Below are 23,043 nucleotides of genomic sequence, written 5' to 3' on the forward strand. Positions count from 1 at the left end.
AAACAGTGAGCTTTGATTCATTTTGGCAACAAGCACACTATGGCTGCAAAGCGTGTTTCAACGTGTTGCGCAGAACAAACTGATAGACTGTGTGTGTGTGTGTGTGTGTGTGTGTGTGTGTGTGTGTGTGTGTGGTTCTCTCTCTGTGTGTGTAAGCATGTCGGCAACACATACAGCGTTGACATCACAAGCATGATGATAAAAATGGATTTCCTCTTACCTAATTTGGTGAAAGCAACTGGTGTTGAAACGCTCCTACGCTTCCCATCGTCTGCGAGATTTGACGAATTCCCCGTGCAAGGAAAGAGTTTCCCATTGCGAAACACAATAAACTGCAGCTTGCAAGTGGAGTTATCAACAGATTGCAACGTAGAGGAGGAGATAGGCGTACCAGCCAGCGGTAAATGGATTGAGGCGACTGCCACTGAGTTCTGCGGATGGAACAAAAAAAGAGAGGAAAATAAAAATTAAATAATGTCTCCCGAGATGCGCAGGGGGGAAAGAAAAAACAAACTCCCATAGAAAAAGACTGACAAATTGCTTTCCTCTCCAGGAGTGGAGGCGACCATAAACCACAAGTGACCAAGGGAATGAGAATCACGTTTGAAGCGCTCTAGTGCGCCTATTTGGTCAGGCTCCCTGCCGCAGAGGTGGAAATGGTTCTTACCATTTCAGCTTGAGGGCACATCAACACTGCAGCTTGATTTAAAGAGACAACCGGTCTGACTTTATCTTCTTTTCACCGACTATAAACACCATAGAACCCCCGAAAAAAACATCCCTGGCAACATTTGGGGAAAAAAAAGGTTTCTAGGAGAAAAGCATGGCTTGTGTGTCAAGGTGTAGAGACCCGCCATCTTTGAGCACAAGTGAATCCAAACTGATCTTGTAAACTTGCTTTTTATTGCTGTAACTGCAAGCAAAGCCCCTCCAGGAATCCCCTGAGCAGCCATAACCAGCAATCCCACCAGAGTTGCATTCAAGATCCACAATCCCTCTGATCTGTTATGACCTGTAGCTGATGATTTTGCATGTTGAACAAATGACATATTAGCAGTCAGGAGTCTGTCCCCCCTGCTGTCCCAAGAAAATCTGTGCTAAAAATCAGGAACCAGCCTTTTTGGAGCTGCATGATAACAGCTGCAGGAACTTTGCCACAGCTTTAGTGAACTGACGCCCCTGGTGGACAGAAATGTTGTTCAAGGGTGTGTGGACCGGTAACTGGCTGCACTTACAGGAGAGACGGCACTTAACCCTGCCAAGAGATCAAGTTTAATAATAAAAAAAGCTTTCAAAGCGGTGCTGTCAGCACATAGGACCTAGACACGCTTCACTCTGTGCATCCTAACAGGTGATGTCACTGCATCAGGTCTAATGTGCTCAACATTTCATACATGAAGAAGAACAACAGTGTACTTGCCAAGGCATATAAACATGTTATTGGAAAGGAAAGGCTTCTGCACACATGATCTCAGCTGAAATTTATTCAGAAAAGTGCTAATCCTCTGGTCGGTGACCTTCATGGAAGTATGAAACACTTGAAAGCCCAAAACAGGCTGATATCCTCTTTATTGATGATTACAGGAACTGTTTATTCAACAGCTGAGGTTATTAACACATTTCTGCACCATGGACATATTTCTAGGAAGAAGCAAAAACACCATTTATCCATTAAGTGACCCTAATTGAGAAAGATGCTAATGACTAGGTGATGATGTGCTCATAGTAAAGATAATGACTGTGTTTCCAAATGTTTTGTTCAGCTTTCAATCACGTCACCCGACAGTGTGAGGGGATCAGCGCTTTGAGCCTAGAGGGGAGGGAAGCTTCCTGTCCGGGATGAATGTAGATGCCCATAAAGTGCCCTTACCGTTAACGGGGAGCTGCTTAGTCAGTCGCTCAGCCCAATCAATGCTGGGGAGAAAGACGGCCAAATTTCTTAATCAAGTTAAACAAGAGCTGCTTTGTCCATTCTTATGTTCCCCGTGCTGGCTACAGTGTTGTGGTGTCTGTTAAATGTGGGTGCTGTGTAAGGATGTCGGTTTTGATTTATTTTGCTTTCGATAGCCCGGCACCCATTAAGCAGTAATGAACCAGTTAATTTTTAAGAAAATAATAAAACTATACAGGAGGATTTTCCTTTAAGTCCGGCACTCCATACAGTCTGTGAGCTTTAGCACCACATTTGAATGTGCTATCCCTTTAGAGGTGCGACATTTTAATGTTTTGTGATATAGTTGACAGTTAGCTGCACTGACGTGGAAACATAGTGCCCACAACCCACCGTCCAGTCTTCACTGGTTAGCTAACTTTAGCCGTGGCCACTCTACTTGTGGATGTGTAAAGAGCACTAAATACAGAGTTGGAGGCAAGACTCTGTTCACTCCTATGAAAGTTGTTCTGTGGTGCAAGAAGCCAAAAATGTTCCACTGCTATGTATAAAATTAAATGATCAATGCTGCTTCCTCATCATTGGGCCCATAGAGCAGGCACGCTAGACTTCCACCGGCCGAGCCAGTTACTTCTGGTTTAGCCCTACACAAAACTGAATTGGGACAAATCTTGCTGCTCTTCTAGACTTTCAAAATGTAATTTGGCCAAATGGATCAAATTGTGATGTAAAACAAGTCATTTCCCGAGGGCTGTGACGCTCAATGTAAGTCTATGTGAAAAGTCTTTTGGGCCCAATGGCATCATGTGACAGACTCGAAAGTTGATATACCACTGCTTGGTCACGACAACAATTGACTTCAAAGCCTAGCACAATTCTTGGGGGGCTGACTCTGCACTGCGCACCACCTGGGTTAGGTGGCAGCTAGCTAGCAGCGCCACTCATTTGCAATTACAGCTTGTACCACCACTGGGATGACATTGCTATGGAAACATAGTGGCCACCCTCCAGTCTTTCCCCAGCTAGCCTGGTAAGTAAGCAGCTTCATTTTGAGCCAAAAAGCCGCTTTAGCATACTTAACTAATGTATGGTAGCACCACTAACTGTGCTGACACTGCTAACAGTGCTAACAGAGCTAACAGTGGCAACATAGGCTTCGTTAACAATGCTAAAGGGGGTTTGTGGTTCAAAAGTAAGCCACTTACTTAGTGAGGCAACCGGGGGGAGACTGGAGGGTGGGCACAATGTGTCCACAGCAATGCTGTTGTGTCGGGATACCATGACTAGCAGTAATCGCCAATTGAGCAGCATCACTAGCCAGCTCCCATCAGACCTGGATGGTGTGCAGTGCAGTAAGCTCAAGAGCAGCAAAATGAACGCTGACATGTGTAACCGGTCAAAAACATTCTCGACAGTTGACATTCCTTGTGTCATGGCGATGACAGGCTTCATGGCCCCCTCAGATACAAGAGTCTGGGTTATTTGCTCCTCCTGGCCCTTCTATGATCCTGCAAAATAATTTTACATAGATGACAAAGAGCATGACGTGCTTAAGCACAATTCCCTTACATTACACCCACCGTGTGTGAGGAGCCAGTGGTGATTTTTACAGCACTGGGTTTGTTCGCTATTAGTTTCTGCATTGACTCACTCTTGAAAGACTATTGATTTTCATCCTGCAGTGTGTGTATGTGTGGGGAAAGGAAGAAAGACAGAGAATCCTTGCCTTGAAATTTATGTTGCATCATTTCCTTTCTCCAAACAGCTCAAGCTTGGCAGTCTGTTTCCGAGACGTCATGAGATACAGACATCAGAGACAGAGGCGGAGAGGGTTTGAGCCTCGGTGACCATCGAGATGGGAGAGTTAAGGTTCTTCCTCATACGGAGAACACACGTCAGGTGACCCCTATCCCCTGGGGGGGTGTTTTTAAGGCATACAACTCACAAAAAGAAATCTTATCTCGTATACTTGTCTCCTCATCTCTTTCTACATCTTTTATCCTCTTTTATGTGGCGTATCAAAGGGATTTACAGCCCAGAGGGTGTGCTATAAGCCACGGCGTGTGCAAGGTCCCGTTCTAAGCGACAATCTATGTTCCTCCTGAGCAACCTAAACAGCTACATTTCCTCAACCCCAACGCCACTGGGGACCTCACACTTCAGAGTTGATTTAGCTGGTTGTACCTCAGCCGTCTGACCTTCCTCCGAGCCCCAGCCTTTCCAACAGGGCAGCATGCTGTAGCCTTAGTAACCATAATCACACACTCCCCTCCGTTTCTTGCTCTAGCCTCGGGATCATTCTCCTCTCCGTTTTTTTTTTTCCACTTCTTCCTTTCCTTACAGAGGGCATCCAGGTGAATGTCAGCTCCTATTTCAGGCTGTTCCCTCTCCTCCACCTCCCTTCCTCCGTCCTCCCCCACCTGCTCCTTGATGCACAGCCCTGCTTGATTGAACCACAAAGCTGCAAAACAGCCTGCAGGGCAAAACACAACAGCGCTGTTTGACCCGGGGCAGCCACCAAATCACAGCATAAACATCACGCTTAAACATGGCTCCTTGACTTCACAGGGGGATTACTGCCGATGTGTGTTTAGACAAAGGGGTGAAAATTAAGAGCCAGCAAGTGTGCTTTTATTGCATAATCCAAAATTAGAAAAAGCTACGGCTCTGTGCCTTTGTAGATATATCTGTGGGAGAGATAAATTTATTTATTTGCGCAGGCGGCAACTTGAAAATTAACTATAAATGAAATGAATTTAGTTTAAAGGGCAGCCCGCTGAGCTCGGCCCCAGCCGAGAAGAACTGCTGACGAGCAGGATGGGAGATTTGCATAATTTTTCTTTTTTGTGTGTAATCATTGGTAGTCCTGTCAGCGCAGACGTGGTCAAAGACGCAATGACCATGACAAATAGGTAGACTTCAGCGGTCATTTCTACAGAGTCTGAATATGAATGCTCACAAGCAACAATTAGCAAGACCTGGTGCACATGCCTCTCCTGGAGCTACCTTCAAGCTTTTATTGCCTGAAATTAAAAAAAAATACAAACAAAGGAAACATAATTCTACAAAAGTGATTGCCATGGTTGCAGCTTGAAAGGCGTTTTCCTCCTGAGCATCATTATGTTGTAGTGTTGTTAGCATTACTTATCAAGAGAAATTAAACACAGTCCTACGCGGTTTCCATGCCAACAGGAGTCTGTTTCCTCCAGACGGGTTGTGTTGGGGGGGACATTTGAGCAGATTTGAAGCAGGAAACCAGGCTTTTTGGAGAGGCAGGGATGTGCTTCAGCTGTCAGCTACACTCTCCTCAGTCAGCTCTGACTCAAACTGTCACATCGCAGGGTTGAGTCTTAACAAAACCATTCAAGAGGCTGCAACAGATGGACAACATTGTTTGACTAAAGAGGCATTGTGGATTACAAATTAATGAGTTTATTGTGTGTAAAAGCATAACAACATATTAGCTGCAGGGTGATAGATAATGAGGCAAAAGGAGCCAAGCCTTTGAGACAAAACAGATATTAAAAGGGAAGTTTTTGGCGTTAATTAATGCAAATACATGACTCTTTCTGCAGAACCTTATTTGCCATCGTCAGCTTCCTCTGTATAAATGAGTTTGTCTCATCAGTCTCCTGGTGCCACGTCAATGCAGCCTGCATGCCCATTATTAGTGAAAGCAAAGATGACTGTGACTCAGTACAGAATGTCTCTTGAAAAGGCACATATTTTCAGTCAGCACTGTAATGATAAGAAACAATTTGGGCACACAAAGAAAAAACAAACATTATTTCATTCCTCTGAGTCATCTCCCATTTTCTTAAAGAGTCAGTTCACCTAAATTACAAAACAACATATTCTAACTTTGTGGTATGTGGTGGCATCTAGTCGTGCAAATACTTCTCTTCAGTGTGCAGAGATTTGAAGATAGCCACCTGATCTTTGAGATTCAACTACAGTAGTACAGTAGTAGTGCTTTACATAGATAATAGGTCCAATGACAGCTGTTTACAGCGATGACTGTAGATTTATCTACAGTGAAAAGAACACAGTTTGTGGAGCGCATCCTTATAACCAGAAAAAAAGGTTGACATAGGATGATTCTGCAAAAAACACTGGATTATATAATTGAAACCATAAAGTATCTCCATACTGCTCGTCCATAGTGATCCAAGTTTCCTGAAGCCCCGACATAAAAAGTTGTTTGGAAAAATGTCCTTTACCTCAGGGCTTCAGGACACTTGGATCACTACGGACGAGCAGTATGGAGACATTTTGTGGTTTCAATTATGTGTTTTTGGACGTTTGAATCTGGGGCACCGTAAGCCTCCATTAGGTGGAGTTTGTTGCTACCCCCTCTCCCCTGGTATCTCCACAAGTGTTGTGAGGACTCTAAAACTTCACCTGAGCCTCCATCGGCATATGGGTGAGTAGATAATGGATGAATTTTTATTTTTGGATGCACTATCCCTTTAAGACTGTGACAGTCTGTGCGGGTAGGAGGGAGGCAAGGGTAGTGGATGGGTTAAACACAAACGGGACTCTCACCCAGGAGACCGGTGTTTGTGTCCCGTGTGTGAAAGTTAAGGTTGAGGTTTTTTTAAGTACATAGTGCAGTTGATATCATGTGACATACATCACGTACATCATGTGAGATATCCCTTAACTTACATAAGTGAAGTTACATAAGTACTTTTGTTGGCTAAATCCAAAGTACTTGCCAAAAACTAGATTTCCTATAAACACATATTTAATTTGGCAGGACACTGTAGCATGTAGCAAGCAGTAACGGACACACTGTGAGCACCACACGTTAAGTTACATTGACTTCTGCTGTATTAGCATGGTTCAGTACCTGCTTTAATGGCCACATTTCCAACTTTTTCAGTAGTTCAGATAGGTCTGTTTTTTGTATTCACTGATGATGATGGTTGATTTCCAGTTGGGGAATAACTAAGCCAATCTGAGCTTTGTGGGTCTGATTGGGAACAGGGACATAATCTTCCTGTATCAGAGCCCAAAAAAGTAGCTACATCCATGAACAACAGTGACAGAAAAATGGCAGGGAGTGTAGATGAGATCAGTCATGTTGTACAGGTTTCTGTAAGACAGATGTCCAAAATAACAGCTCTAAATCGTCCATTATCATGACAAACAATATATATATGGGACACTTTGGCAAGATGGCTGCCATGCTGCAGGCCAACATTCGAGACCAACAAACAATAGCCATGTTTCCATCAGCCTGTTTAGATGCGCATCTAGAAATATTGCATCGGAAAATTATGATGGAAATGCCAAAATGTGAATTAAAATCCCCTAATTCGCACAAACTAAAATAAGCTCGCTTTAGCCAGGTTTTGGTTGATTCGAAAAAATGTTGATTCGCAAAACGGGGGATGGAAACAGTTATGTTCGAAAGTCTGACGTAGCGCACTTACAAGCTAGTTGCCAAGCGCCAGAAAACATAGAAGAAGAAGAATGTGAGACTTGTTTTGTTTCCGGTTCTGTGGAAAACACATTGTGATGCCCAGACTGGGTAATTTAAGACAAAACATGATCTTTTCCTAACCATGACCAAGTGTTTTTTGTGCCAACACATAACCACACACCAACCACAGAGCTGACGAAACAGAAAAAAACAAAAAGTTTCAAAATACGGGACATAATAATGCACCAGTTGTGGTTTGGAGAATGGTACAATGTCAACATTTATCCTGGTGATTAGATTGCTCGTTACTGAGACTACTGCTATGGAATCAATGTAATTTTTTGTTAAGGAGACGCACATTAATTCTTGCAATTCTTGCAATATATTTATCTTAGCTTCTCATAACAACCACTGCAGCCTCTGTTTCTTATTATCAGTCCCACACTTTATTGCAGAGGTGGGGATTTCTCAAAACCTGGAGAAATAAAGCACAAACTATCTGCATGGCTGGATACCATTTAAGAGAAAATGTTGTTTTTCAATTTGGATGAGCCAGTCCTTTATTATAAATCAATCTTTGTTGTCTTTGAGGGGAAGTTTGATGGATGTTCAATTTACATTTCAGTTCAACTGAAATGATTTTTAACATGTTTTCTCTCCGGTTTTACCTTTGGAAGCTTCGGCTTAGAAAATCCAAGCACTTCATAATAAGTGTTTCTCAGAGAGCTCACTGTGTTTTAAGAAATCAAAACTGAAAACATGACATCATCTCGTTGTTAATGAGCAGACAGAGATTTGCATCATTGAGAAAATAACATTCATATTCTTGTCCACTGGAGGTGAAGAAATGGCTCCCCAGCAAGCGCCTACAGAGAGAGCCAATGACAAAACCCCAGCCTTTTATCTATTCATGTATTCATTCAGTCTCTAAACCATTCATTACCTGTTTATTCTCCAACAACCTCACTTTGAATACTGCTGAATGAGCTATAATTGGCCTGTTTGTGAAGAAGACTGAATTGGCCTGACTGGAATCCCAAGAAAAGAGTCAGCGTCCGGTCCTCAACAATATACCTTTTTACCGTAGGTTGAGAAAGAATTTCACCCACACGCACACACACTCACACAAACAGTCATGTGGTCCTTTTGGAGTTGGTCCAGGTCGTGTTTTACTATCACCACATTTTCTCTCCCACGCTCGCGCTTCTCAAGTTTGATTCAGCTGCAGGGCAGGAGAGACAGGATTAATGGGCGGTCATTTGGTGCAGCAATAACAGTTGGCTATCACACAAAGTGGGTGTGTGAGCACTGCCCGAGAGGTGAAACACAGTCATAACTTTGGATTAGGCCGCAGGGATAAACGTATGAGTCCCCCTTAATTCAGTACATCCATGAGCTCTGTTTTTCCAATTGCTCCCAGATTAGCTTTCACTTATTTTGGGTCACTGGTCTGATGAAGAAAAGCACAAGACAGTGATACAATCAAGGTCATGTTGAGCCACTAATTCATCAATAGATTTCTCTTTTCTGTTGCACCTGTCGAATGGTCTTATTTCAGACATGCTGCGTCTCGAGCCAGAAACAACTGTAGTGCTATGATATCAAATGTCACAGCTCGTCTGTCCCTCGCACCGCCGTCAGAACGGTAGATTCAACCAGAAAGTGTGCATTCCACTCCAACAACGTGATTAAAGTAGATCTCCATTTGAAGAGAGAGGAGGGTAGAACAATTGCAGTCTCTTTGGGCCCTTTTCAGATTGTAATTTGAGATTCGGCTCGGAGGTGAAATGAATGTGAACTGGCGTGTGCGCTTGTGCAGATTGAATCATTCAATTACTTTTCAGTCGCTATTTGATTTTCCTCGTGTGTGGTGTTTATGACAATCTCTCCTTTTTGGCGAGTCAAGGCCAAGTATTGATCTCACAAACGTATGCCATTGCGCTGTTTGCAGTTCGGGGGGAAAAGGTGAACTCGATGAATTAACTGGAATGAAATAATTATGCCGCGCAGTGTGACCCTAACAGTTGTTTTTCATGCTCTAACACAAACACACACACACACACACACACACACACACGTAGGCACACAGATGATTTAAGATGTGTATCTTGTCTCCTTGGCATGATGTATAGTGTGTGTTTGCTGATAGTAATAACCATTGAGATACGGCGTGTTGGCCCATAGTGCCTCCTCCCATTTATGATTCACTGGCAAGAAGGTATAGAGCTGTCTAAGAGTCTCCATGGTAACCTGCCTATGAATCTGAGTGACTTTACAATTTCCCTCCACAGTGGCAGAGCAGGGGGCTTGTTGGCGCTTTGTGTGTTAAGTGCCTTTACATCAACATGGGTATGCATGAATATGCATGACTGTGGGGAGCTGGGGTTCATTCATCAGCAAAACCAGAGTCCAGCATGCTACAGTGAGATGCCTGGCTGCAGACCTCCACATGGGAACATGATTAACTACCCTCTCAACCTCCTCTTCAGCAGAGATCAAACTGTTAAGATTTCAAAGATTTGGAGAAAAAAAAGCAGACATAATTAAATTTTTATATGTGATTTGATCAACCCTTGGGAAAGTGTAAATTTTCGTGTGAGCTCGATGATGCAAGATATAGAGTGCTCTGAGAAGCGTTCATCGGTGATAATTCAACACAGGCAGTGGCTCTATAAGATTTCTCCTGCGCAGTGGCGTATCGTCCCTTGCATTGCACCTACACACACTTGTTGTTGTATTAATGGATGAGACGCCAGATCCAGGGGTCGCCACCGTCTGCATAGCACAGACAAATCACGCTGAGGAGAAAGAGCAAAGCTTTGGAATAAATCACTTCCACGCACACATGCCTAAACGCCATAACGGGACTTCTACGGTCCTGTCATCTTGGTAGATGATGCAACAAGCTGACTGCTTCCATCTGAACCCTGCATCAAGGAGGCAGTGAACCAATCAGGACGCACACAAATGCAAAGGCTGCACTGAGAACATTACATGGCAAATCATCATTAAAGCCTTCACACTATAATAACATTAAGAACAATCAGGTAGTGCTACATGCTTAAAAAAGGTGTTAATTGTCAATTATAGAGCCATTTGTTAACCAGCACAGCAATTTCAAATATGAATATGAAAAACGAGGCATTGCTTAGCTTAAAGGTATTTAAGCTACCATTAGCATTGTCTAGAGATGTGCCTGTCTTCAGTGGCCTGTTTCTCTCATTTTGCATTTAACTTCTTGCCTGAAAAAATGCCCATGGGCATTGCCAGGGCAAATCTATTGGATCTGGGAAGAAAATTAAAGCCCAAAAAAGGGGGAGAAGGAGAGTGCAGTATATTTATGGCCTCCTTTTACCATATTAATCCCTTCCTACTAATCCTTTAGCTGCACCAAATAAAACTGTGATGGCTTTGGTGGTCATCTTTATCTCATCGGGCTGATGATGAACTCACTGGCAACAATGACAAACTCATTCCCAAGCCAGTAGTATGTTTATTACGCTCATATATTGTTTCACTCAGTGTCTCTGATATTATAGCATGTGGTCTGTGAAGGTACAGTTATGAGCTCAGAACATGTGCACTCCTTCACAGTTTACACATAAAAGACAGAGGAGTAACAGAGACATCAGAGCAACAGGACAGATCTGTATCCGTGCCAAACGTCTCAGTTAAAGAAGAGGTTGTATTGTGCAGTTTGTAGACATGGATGTGTGTAACACTGTGAATGTGATCCAAAGCAAGTCAGAAAAACAAGAATAAGTGTATTCACCAAACCAAACCCACCCAGGATAAGCTTCCGCCCACTGTGCTTAGTCACATAACATTGGCTTTATTAAAATTCGAGCCTCCACATTTTTAAAGTCAACAAAGGTTGTGTTTCTTCACACAGTCATAGCTGGAAACATATTATTAACTTATCTACACCTAAAAGAATATTCCATCAGAAGTGTAGGCTCTGAAAGGTCGTGGCAAAAAAAGTAAAAACTGTAGAAACTTTTTCTTGTACTGTGTTTCAAATTTTCATAGGTTCTCCATAATATAGCTAAATGCTCCTCTCTTTTGCATCTCTTTAAAGCTTCAAAGCCTTACTGTTTAATAGTGATGAAAGGACTAAGCAACTACTTTTCAAGCCTGTTTACACCTGGTAATAACATGCGTTTTGGTGATTCAAACACAAATGGACAGCCGAGACACCTGTGTCTATCCAACTGACCACTGTGTTCAGACTTTGTTACTACCCATGACACTTCAGCCACGCTCATGCTAGGTGTTTGCTAGCACGCTTACTAGTCATGTTAGCAGTTGTGTTGGTACAACTGGAAATATCGCTGTCAGCAGAATTCAACATGTCTCAACACTTCTTCCAAATCTTCGTAAAATGGGCAAATTAAAGAGAGTTATTGTATTGTAATCAATACAACCACCATATCCTGCACTGATGATGTAATCCTTGTTCAGGACACATCAGGGCACATTAGTATTTATCCTACAAAAGATATGTGGACAAATGCGGCAAGTAATTTGAGTGATCATTGATGGATCAAAATGTGTCTTGGTTGTAATTTACATTATTTAGTGTTGTCCACTTGTGATCAGGCCACCCAAGGAACATGTTAATACCAGGTATAAACAGGGCCTATGATACTTGCACCAAAGTATCTCTTACTCTTATAGCAACTAAGACCTGACCCTTGACCCAAGTTGGAAAGGTCCACGTCAGGACATGTAGGGTAAGATCTTGGTCGTGGACAAGCACTGCATCGTGCCTCAGTTGTGAACCTGAGCCACATGACTTGCAGACTTGCGACAGGAATCCAACAACTTAACAAACTTAAAACTTGACTTTGACCAATGACTTGTGATGTCACTTTGAATTGGAGCCTGTTTGTAACAGTTCTGCACACAGAAATGTGGTCTCAAAGGCAGTTGAAGGCAATCAATTGTTCATTCGGTAAGAAGTTCAAGGAAGAGTTCCACAAAAGGGAATGAGTCAGCAAGGGAATGAGCAGACAGTCAGAATCAGGAACAAGCTGCAGTCAGGAACCAGTAGGCAAGAAGCAGAAGAAAAGGCTGGATTGTTAACAGTGGGTAGTACATTAAATGATCTGGTAAAAGATGCACTTGTAATCGACAAAACAATGGCTTTGTCAAACCTACGCATAGTGCTGCTGCCAGTGGTGGTGGTCCCTCGCTATGTAGAATTGTTCGGTTGTTCAGATCTGATTATCTTTGGGTCTTCGACCAGGTGTGACTGTCCTTGGGTCTGTTCTGGTCCTCTTTCTCATGTTGTTAAAATTATGCACACTGGTTTTCGGAAGGTTCTCAATGAGTCTTTTCTGAGTGTAGGTCACCTGCATTTTGACAGCAGCCAGAGCCTAACACATAATTACTGTCCTTAACTTCGACTTGAAGGGTAAAAATATGCTATGTGGGCTGTATAGACAGCTGTAATGATTAAAATAGAGGCCTATCTGTTCTGTCAGACACGTGTGAGACAGATGACTGAAACAACTCTTGTGCAGACAAGCTTTAACTTGTACTGCTGCTGTCCTCCACGAAGATGCAGCTACATATGTTTCACAATCATCTTTGAAGGAGTAGTTGGACATAATGGGAAATAATCCTATTAGCTTTCTTGCTAAGAGTTCAAATCAGGAGTCTCTGATAACACCAATCCTCCAAGAAGTCCCATAAAATCACGAAGTGTTTTTACACTTTTTAAGTAGATTAAACAAATAAGATACAACCGATTAATTAGTGAGCTTTAGAGGTATTGTTGAGTGGATTTTTATACCTTTGGACAGAGCCTGGCTAGCTGTCTCCCGCTGTTTCCAGTCTCGATGTTAAACTAAGCCAACTGTCTCCTGGCTCCTGCTTCATACTGAACAGACAGATTTAGTGGTATTGATCTTCCCATCTAACTCTGGCCATGAGCATATTTCAAAAAATATTGAACTGTTCCTTTAAAGCCTACAGGTGGTGAGTATTTGATGCTCAAAAGATAGATTTTTAGTTGAGTTTTACTGTCATTTAAATGTAGTTCTCTCTTTTTGCATATGGTATTTATTTTGTATTTTGTAAGCAAGTTAACTTATTTTTCACAAGTGGCAGTTACAAATTTGCTAAAGTAACAAGAAATAAACGCCTCCTCAGAGTTTTATTTACCAGTTTTTATATAATGCCTGTACTTTTGATGTGTTTGTCCACAGCTGCTGTTCTGTACCAGTCGCCCAGTCTTGGTCATGCTGAGGAATCCAAGACACTTCAACGTGAGCTAGGTTAGGACAGAGGATTTATTGGAGCGCTCTTGTGCCTCAAACGCACATCCCTTTAATCGATCTGTTGAAGCATTACCATAGTCAGCTCGCTTTGACTGCTCAGCTTCCCCCATCCCCTCCATGTTCTGATCAATGAAGGTCCTGTCTATAGTCAACCCAACCCCCCCTCCAGCTACAGTGGGACCAGAGCCAACTGACTCATATGTGTAGTGAAAAGAGCAGGAGGAGGCATGTATTTCTCAATCAGGACCATCATTCCAACGATCTGGCAGGCAGCAATTTCTCCAGTGCCATGATGGCGATGGTCATGATGGGAATGGCAATTCTCTTAATAAGATAAAAAAAAGATGATGATCTGAGCTTACTATGAGCAAATGAAACCCCCCCGGGATCTGCGCTCGATTCGTCAGCCATTTAATCTGTTAAACAGGGGTGATAAACTGGTGTCAATCTACTGCCTGTTTATCACAATGGCAGTAAAATCCTGGCCTGAGCCATGTGGTAATAGAGGTGGTGTGCACTACTGACATGCTCATGTGACTCAAAATATATTAAAATGCCTGGCTGAACTACAAATGCACAGACATGCACTGTGTAGGCAGTACCCCTAAGGAACCCTATACATAAAATGATGATAAAAATACCCTATAGGAGAGACATACTCACAGATTTACATACAAACACCCATTCTCTTTAGCTGATTATTCCTTTTTGATGTATTTTTGTGAGGAATTTTATTAAGTTATTAGATAGTAGACAGCTAACAGGAAATGAGGGGAAAGATAAATCTGGAATGGCATTCAACAAAGGGCCCGAGCTGGACTTAAATCATGATGTATTAAGAATATCGATCTTGAATGCAACTGAATTTCGTTGTCTGTTCTGTACAATAACAATAAAGTCTAAATCTAATCTAATGTGCATTGTGCCCTCCAATAGGGCGGTGACATGTGATGTTAAAATGGGGCGGAAGCAGCTCAGTCCATAGGGACTTGGGTTGGGAACTGGAGGGTTGCCGGCTCAAGTCCCTGTCCGGACCAAATGCGGAGCGTGGACTGGTAGCTGGAGAGGCGCCAGTTCACCTCCTGGGCACTGCCGGGGTGCCCTTGAGCAAGGCACTGAACCCCCCAACTGCTCGGGGCGCCTGACCAAGGGCAGCCCCCCCTCACTCTGACATCTCTCCACTTTGTGCATGTATAGGTCCTGCTTGTACATGTGTGTGTATTTCGGACCTGTGTGTTAATGACAACGGAGTGAAAAAATTGAATTTCCCCTCAGGGGGATTCATAAAGTACATATATATATATAAAAAAATGTTGCTCAAAAGGTAAGATATGTTTATACCAGATACAAACTTTAGATGATGTTCAGTCAAGGTTCTCTGTTGCAAGAAGCGAACACACACCAGCCCATGATGACATAACTACATTAATGAGCACTTGAGCAATAATATACCAGCGATGTTATACTTCACCCTGCTGTTGATTTGTTGCTCATAGTGTAGCACAGCTGGGAAATCCAGATGATCTGAGATGTTCATACATTCTTCATGCCATTTTAATGGGTCACACATGTGCTACATACAGCATAAGGACTACAATGAGCAACAATGTGCGTCAAGAAGTAATCCAACACTATTTATCTGCAGCATATGATTACCTTTAGATTTGTCTGTGCTCACTGGACCATGTGAGGAGGCAGGTCATCACCTGGGAAAGTGTCAAACTCCTCAAAAGAAAATACTATGTTATTACAAGGTACTATAAAAGTTAACAATGGATACCACAAAATATCACGAAAAAGCTACAATCTCTGTCAGTTGTAGTGCTTGTTGTGTTGGTGTTGGTGAGACTCTGGTGGGAAAACTGTTTCTTTATAAGTTGATCCATTCCATCATGAGTCTTTTAATTAACCTCTAGTTAATCAGACACCATTTCCCTTGTGTATTCTGTATTTGTCGCCAAGCACGTAAAAACAAATGCAGCATTTTACTTGTCTTAGACCAAGGCCCAAGGTCAGTATCTATAATTAATGGCTGCACATAATAATGTAAGTGTTAGATGTCCATTTATCAGGCTTTTACACAGTCACCCATATAACATCACTGAAATAAACGGACAGATGATTTGGATGGAGCAGAGCTGACTCGAGCCAATCTACCCACAGCACACACTCATCCATCTACAGAGCCCCCACTTGGCCCAGATTAGCATCAGACAAGAGGGCACACTTTGAAGATTCTGTCTCAAAAAGTGATTAGCTGGGAGCCAGCCATGTAACCCAACGGGGACTTATTAGCCATCCCACTTAGTGTACACAGTGACCACAGAGAGACAGAGACGGAGGGAGGTGGTGGGGGAGAAGTCATTCATCAGAGATTTGTTTTCACCCTGATTAGGAAACAAGCAAAGTAATGGTGTTAACAACCCACTGACCTTTGTCTCATCGCCCCGCTTAACATATGCTTCAGAATGCTACAATCATCCTTGATCCAAGCATTGGAGCCTTGAAAAAGGTAGAACAAAGAGATTTGAAGCGATTGTTTTTGATTGATTTTTGTGCTTGTTCCAAGTTGGACCATGCAATCGATGATTTACCTCTCTGGCTTAGTTTAGGAGCATACAGTCTGCTCTTTCTCACCATCCATTCTGTGAAAACTCCACAGTCCAGCATGGCTAAAGTGAACTGTTTGTATGCACAATGGTCACTGGTTGATTATTAACACATGCACAACGTGTACTGATATTGCAATAACAGTAATTAGAATATAATTTATTTAAATGTTTTGAAACATTTACACAAAATACAATTTATACAATAAATAATAATGAAAAACATTTTAAAATATTGAGTACTTACTAATATGGTGTATATATTTTGTGCTGCAAAACATTAGGGTCTACCTTTATAGCTATAGCTATAAAATAGTTATGTGTATGTTTTAAAATGGCGACAAAATACTGAGAGGCAGTAATGTAATTTTGGAAACTAATGTAGGACAAGCTCTCTAACAATCAGATAATTAAATAAAAATACTTCTTATCACATTTTTTTTTAAATATTCATTGGACAAAATATAAGGAACAGTGTGTATTCATAATTTCAACAAATGAAACGTTAATTTTATCAAAGTTGTTTTGTTTTGTTTTTTTAATTCCTTCTAATGTAATAGGTAATATGTTTAACAGTGACAGCACACCAGGGGTGAGGGACTTGAGTCAGACTCGAGTTGCCAATTTGACTTGGTAGCTTGACATGAGACTTGATACCCCCCTTGTCCACTACCCCTTAGCCCTTGGCCCTCGAAATGAAGCAACAAGGGGTAGGGGTTGAAATCTTTCCCTAGGAACTGGGACGGCACTCACTACATCACCGCATTGGTTACGTTCACGCATACGTAACTATTTTAAACAGGAAGCTGTGAGCCATCTACATTTCCAACCAGCATCTACAATGGAGTCTCCAGCATCTACAATGGAGTCTCCAGTTGAGTTCATCCTATTTTTTAACCAGCAGTGAGATCATAAGTGTTTGAAAGAAAAGTAACCAAAGAAAATGTGTAATACTGAATATTTTATTTGTTTACAAGGTATTTTGAATTTTGAAACCTGTTTTATTGACCTGTTCGTAATAAATTACTTTTTTTGGAGTCAAGACTCAAGCCAGCAGCAGCCACATGTAGAAAAGTGGATATACATGTCTATACTTGTGTGAAATGGCTTAACAACTAAACATTTCCTGCAATTAAACTGGTAAACTGGTTTATAAACAGTGTGCTGTGAGATCTGCCGCTGCGCACCTCACAACCGCGCATAATAGTCGCGTGTAATGACCGCTCCTCGTCGGTTAAACTGCACGTCTTTACTGCAGAGGGGGTCATGTCCCCCCTGTCCCCCCCGGGATTTCTGCCCCTGTTTTTGACACATGACTTGGATGATTTCTAGTGCAATGCACACAAACCTGACAACCCACTTGGATACAACAGAGGGAAACGCATGAAGCGGCTATCATACGGGGGCTTGTCAAAAAATAAAATCTGTATTCGAGGACTATTTTGTTGATAATGGTAGTAAGAAGAGAACAATCGTATCTTTTGTGAATGTGTGTGTTTTTTTTTTTTTTATCTGGTCAAACATAACCTAGAAAGCTAATGCAAATGACTTGACTTGTGATTTGCTTGAGCTGAGCAATGACTTGTCTTGCTTGATTTATAGTAGGGAGTCAACTTGATTCTCACCGCAGTAACTTGACACTTGCTTGTGACCGCACATGTGCGACTTGCTAACGCCTCTGCAGTATAGTACAATCAAGAAGAAGCATCAAAAATGTGGGAGATAACCCTCATTATAAGGAAGCCTGTGGTTTGAGGGATGAAACACTTACCAGTTTTCTCTGTAATTATAGTGCACAGGATATGCAGGCTGTAAAATGATGTGCACCTAGCAGTGTGTAACTAGCAAGTAATAATTGGTATTTCATATGTACAAAATGTCTATACTGTAATTTGCAGGATGTAATCATTATCTTGAATACTCTCAGCTCTACACAAAATGAAATTATCCATCTAACAAGACTTAAGATGGATATTTTTGTAGCAATGTCCTTAGAAAGCTCCTTGAACTCAACAAGACTATTAGGTAAATAAACCTCATAATGTATGCATGGACGTACAGCATGGCATTTCCCATGAAGAGACACAAGACATACTCCACCTTGACTCTCCTCTCCAGTGTCAGACTGGAGTAGGATTCAACTGCGGTAATGGTGGAGGGAATACTGGTGTGTGTTGGGGGTGATTTATACCAACAAGCTCATTGCTGCTGTCCCCTCTGTCCTGAGAGAGACACTATCTAGCTGTTTGCCCGCGATCCCTTGACCCCAGGCTACCACTGCCGGCCATCTCCAGCTCCATCAGACTAAAGAGCCTGCCACATGCCATCAGCGATGTCCCAGCATCTGAGCTACATGGATCTCAGGGGTGGGAGCTAATTGGTCACTTTATGGCAGTGAGTCTGTCTCAGCCACTCTCTTCAGAAGAGGTTAGCGCTGTCATCAAGGCATCATTACAACGAGAGATTTGACCGAAGTAGCTATTTTGGGGCGGATACAAAGATGTGCTCCTTGCTTCGACCTCAGATTCATTTAGAAGTCAATCTAGCTGTTTAATGCTCCTCTAGTCAAGCAATATTACTTCAGGTTTCTATGTCCTGAAAGAGGTCATCCACGAGATCGCCACTGAAAAAAAAAGGCTGACGGTACTGAGCTAAGTGCTGTGCTTGCGATCAAGTTTGTGAATTGCTTTTCCAATAGTTTAGTTGTCAATATTGGCAGTGTTTCCTTGAATTATCTGTTGATGGAGTTTGGGTTTCAACATTTCTTTGTCTGTTCAGCCCTGGTAGCTGTTACTGCTTGTGTAGACTCACAAGTCAGTCTTTAGACGCTTCGCTTAACTAAAGACTGATGACTTTCCCCCTGATTTTGTGTTTAGATGGGCGGATACAACTTCAGAGTTTAAAAAACTCCCTACGTTGCAGAACCAATAGTAAATCTGCAGGGTGGTCCTTCGATGGCTCGCTGAACTCTTGTGCTCGTTAACATAGTCCCACTAGAAACACGTGTAGCGGTACAAAATGGCTCAGCCGCGCTCGCAGAAAACGCAGTCAAAGTTAGTAGTTGTTTGTTGCGTTTGCGGCGACACATTCTCGTCAAGTAAAAGAAACAAATATAATCTTTGACTCATCCCTCCGGCCAGACTATAGAGGGAATCGCCTTGTTGTTTACAAATACTTCCGGGTAGAAAACCAGCAGAGCTTTTAGCTATATATATATATATATATATATATATATATATATGTATCACATTTTTCACATCACTGTATTACCATTTAGACTAATCCGATGTTTGTAAAGTCTATAAACACAATGATTGAACAAACATTACTAACGTTATTTCTTAGCCGTTAGCAGTGTCTGTAATAGGCAATAACTCATTAAACGGTCCGTGAAAAAAATATCTTTTCCAGCGGATATCTTAGTTACAACATGATTGCGCTAGCAAAGCAGTTTTGTGTTGCTATGTGTGGTATTTATTCAGTTTTGGGAAATCATGATGTCTAGAAAGCATCAGTGGTTGCAGCTGACAGGGACAGCTAACAGCAGCAGCAAAGCTAACATCAGGACGTGATCTGTTAAAACCCTCCCGTTGTCGGATACGACATGAAACTACTCCAGTTAGCTCAATCATGTTGTAACTAAGACATCCGCTGGAAAAAATATTTTCTTCACAGATGAGCACACGTCTGATAAAACGGAGTTAAATCTCTCTGCATCCATTTTCAAGCTCTCTGTGTGTTTGTTTCCTTGTGGACGAGAAAAGGGGGAGCGCACATTTCCGAGAAGGCGTGTCCTTTTCAAAAATGCAAGAGGCGTTACTTTGATGCTGGCCGTTTTCGCCGGTGTGTTAAACACACTTTAGAAAGGAGTGTCCCCAGACAATCAGAAGGCGGTGTTAACTCCCCAGTTCTTCTGTTTCTTTACCTCAAGCCATTGCTCCAGCCATTGAACCTTAAGTGCAGCACTGACCGTATGTTAATGCTGAAACAAACAGCTGAATAATGGATTACTTAATCAATAGAAAACTAGGCAACCATTGTGATGATGGATTCATTGTTTAAGCAATTTTTCAAGTAAAACGACAAACATTTCCAGTTTCTTGAATATGAGGATAGGCTGCCTGCCACAAGTTGGAAATACAAACAAATAACCACTTAATTCTAATGTCAGCAAACAGTTTCCTGTTACAGCCAACAAACAGAAATGTTAGCACTAATTTAATTCAGTTCAATTCAATTTTGTTTATAAAGCCCAATATCACAAATCACAATATGCCTCAGAGGGCTTTACAGCATATGACATCTGTCTGCCTCTGTCCTTGGACCCTCACAGCGGATAAGCTCTGTTTTGGTCTCCACCAACTATTGAGGGAAATATTTGTCTCTTTAACTGCTCCACTATGTTCTCCTGTCACGTTTGGCACTGGGCAGGTAGTGTATCGTTGGTGTATCACTGAAAACAGCTGCCTGTTGGAGCCAGAAATGATGCTGGTGATAGTAGAATTTTTCAAGAAATCCACAACCATGACAAAACATACAAAAAAAACCAGGATCTACTGAATTGAGGAGATTGCAGGGTTTAGAGATCATTTTCTGTAGGTTCGTCAATACAAGCAACACCTTTTCTCATTACACAAGGTTATTTGATCCATTGATGATAAAAAATATTGATTGGTGCTGCTTTAAACCATCACCAGCAACTGCAATCACAGTATCTGTCTGTGCAGACTACTACAGGACTATGATCAACTCTAATAGCTTCACTGACATCAGGTCGCTTTCATTTTACTTCAGAAATGCTGGGTTTTCCATTAGTGAACCACATGTGACATACAACTCCTGTCTTTTCACTATTTATGGACGTTTTCATATTTAGGTCATATATGAACAAATAAATATGGGTGCAATCTTTCGTCGTACACCATGCGCATGCAGTACATGGTTGTATAAAGTAGATCTTAACAAACTCAATCAATCAGACAGGAGAGAAGAGGAAAATGTGCAGACGCTGCACTTGTGCTGCATCAGATTAGTCACATCCACTTACTCATACACATCAACAACCCAAGGTTGTAGGTGAGACAATGAGAAAGCAGCTGAATGAGAGCACGGTGGTGATTGTGACATGTCTCCCTCAAACAAGCTGCTCAAAAGTGAGCTGCAAACCTGCAGCCTCCAGGGAGATTTGTATGAGAATGGATGCTTGACAGCGGCTAGCACCAGCCAGACTTTAGTTCCACTCCAGGGATGGACCTGCCTTTCCATGTCAGTGTAAATGTAATTTTCACTCAGCTAAAGCACCTCAGGTACCTCCTTGCCTCAGACTCCGGATTAAGGTGTGAGAGCGAGAGTCAGAGAGAGAATGCAGCACAGAGCCGACATGAGAAATTAAATCAGTGTGAGACAATCTGTGGATATGTTTGTATGCATACATGCAGGCACGCACGAGTGCATGCTGTAGAGGTGCTGTATCACCTGTAATTTGTCCCATATGAGCACAATGCACGAAACATTCACTGCTGTCTTTCATCCACACAATACATATACCACTGAGGGGTCAAATGCAATTTCACACAGCCAATATTCTGACCGTTAGATCCCACAACCCGTTGAAGCACCTCACCAATATGAGAGTTTAGAGGAAATATCTGTCTCATACGTTCAATACTATTTCCAAAAAGGTTAAGATATGTATTCAACTGTGCTGTAATATCATAGTATAATAAGCTTGTTGTAAGAATGTCAACAATTACCTGTTAATTCTCGTTAATTGTTTAACTGACTAAAAATATTAACTGACAACCTAGGATGATGAGGTGACGTGTGTGTTGACCACCTGTAAGGGCCTAACACATGGAATATCCCTCCACAGAAGCAAAGTAATTACATCTCACTGATGGTCTGGTGGTTTAGCTAGCTATCAAGAATCGTAGGTTTATAGAACCAGTTTACAGCAAGTCAGTCACCACAGGCTGGGGAGCTGTGCAGCAGATACCTGAGACCACAGCTAACGTTACTGTGCTAACGTTAGCTGCGCTACGCTGAAATATCAAAAAGTCAGGAACTTTAATTTGCTGACACCTGAAATTGCTCCTTCCAGATCCATATGCTTCCAATATGTTAACAATCTATCATTAGTTTTGTCATCCCGATTGTCCGTACCGTAATTTTATTATGACCCCCTGTGTCTTAGGTGTTTACACTGAGATCCAAACGCTCTGTCCAGCTCAGATAACTAAACGGTTGTCGTTTTCCACCATTTGCTTAGCCATTGCTTCATAAATGGTTCAGTTGGAAAATGTATTGCCAAGATTTACTTGTATACTTTCGCTGGACCAACTTGAAAGCAGACACTTGCATTCTTGTCCTGACTCTGGTCCATAAAGTATATCCCCACAGTCCAAACAGGCCCTGCCCCTGCCTGTCAACAACTATCAGCCGGGCATCAACTATTGTCAGATTTTTCTTTAAAAAGTGCTTACAATTACATTTACATAGGGTGCTATTGTTTATATTCAGGGCCATATTCGAGTGTCTCAGGGTCTTGCTCACAAGTGAGGGTAGAATGGAGCGTGAGATGGATCTGCGGTTTGGCACGGCACTGGCAGTGATGCGGGTGCTGTGTTGTGGTGAAGAGAGAGCTGAGCCACAGGGCAAAGCTTTCGTGTTACTGGTCCATCTACATTCCATCCTTCACTTGTGGTCATGGGTAATGACCCAAAAAATAAAATCGTGCATATAAGCGACCAAGATGAGTTTCCTCCAAAGGGCAGCTGGGCTCAGCCTTAGAGATAGAGTAAGGAGCTCGGACATCCGGAGGGAGCTTGGAGT

At 42.1% G+C, this 23,043-nt stretch overlaps 1 protein-coding gene across 2 annotated transcripts in view; it reads right to left on the reverse strand.

The window, feature by feature from the left end:
• Positions 1 to 23,043, reverse strand: part of LOC125903568 (adhesion G protein-coupled receptor A3) — a 243,330-nt gene that overhangs the window by 75,433 nt on the left and 144,854 nt on the right. Inside the window, exon 13 of one of the 2 annotated variants that reach the window (XM_049600559.1) lies at positions 221 to 431. The exons of the other annotated variant lie outside the window; for it this stretch is intronic. Within the exon in view, the coding sequence (XP_049456516.1) occupies positions 221 to 431 (211 nt within the window). The remainder of the gene's footprint in view (positions 1 to 220; positions 432 to 23,043) is intronic. 2 annotated transcript variants of the gene reach the window in all.

This window comes from Epinephelus fuscoguttatus, linkage group LG16 (genome assembly GCF_011397635.1).
Source record: "Epinephelus fuscoguttatus linkage group LG16, E.fuscoguttatus.final_Chr_v1".
NCBI lineage: Eukaryota > Metazoa > Chordata > Actinopteri > Perciformes > Serranidae > Epinephelus > Epinephelus fuscoguttatus.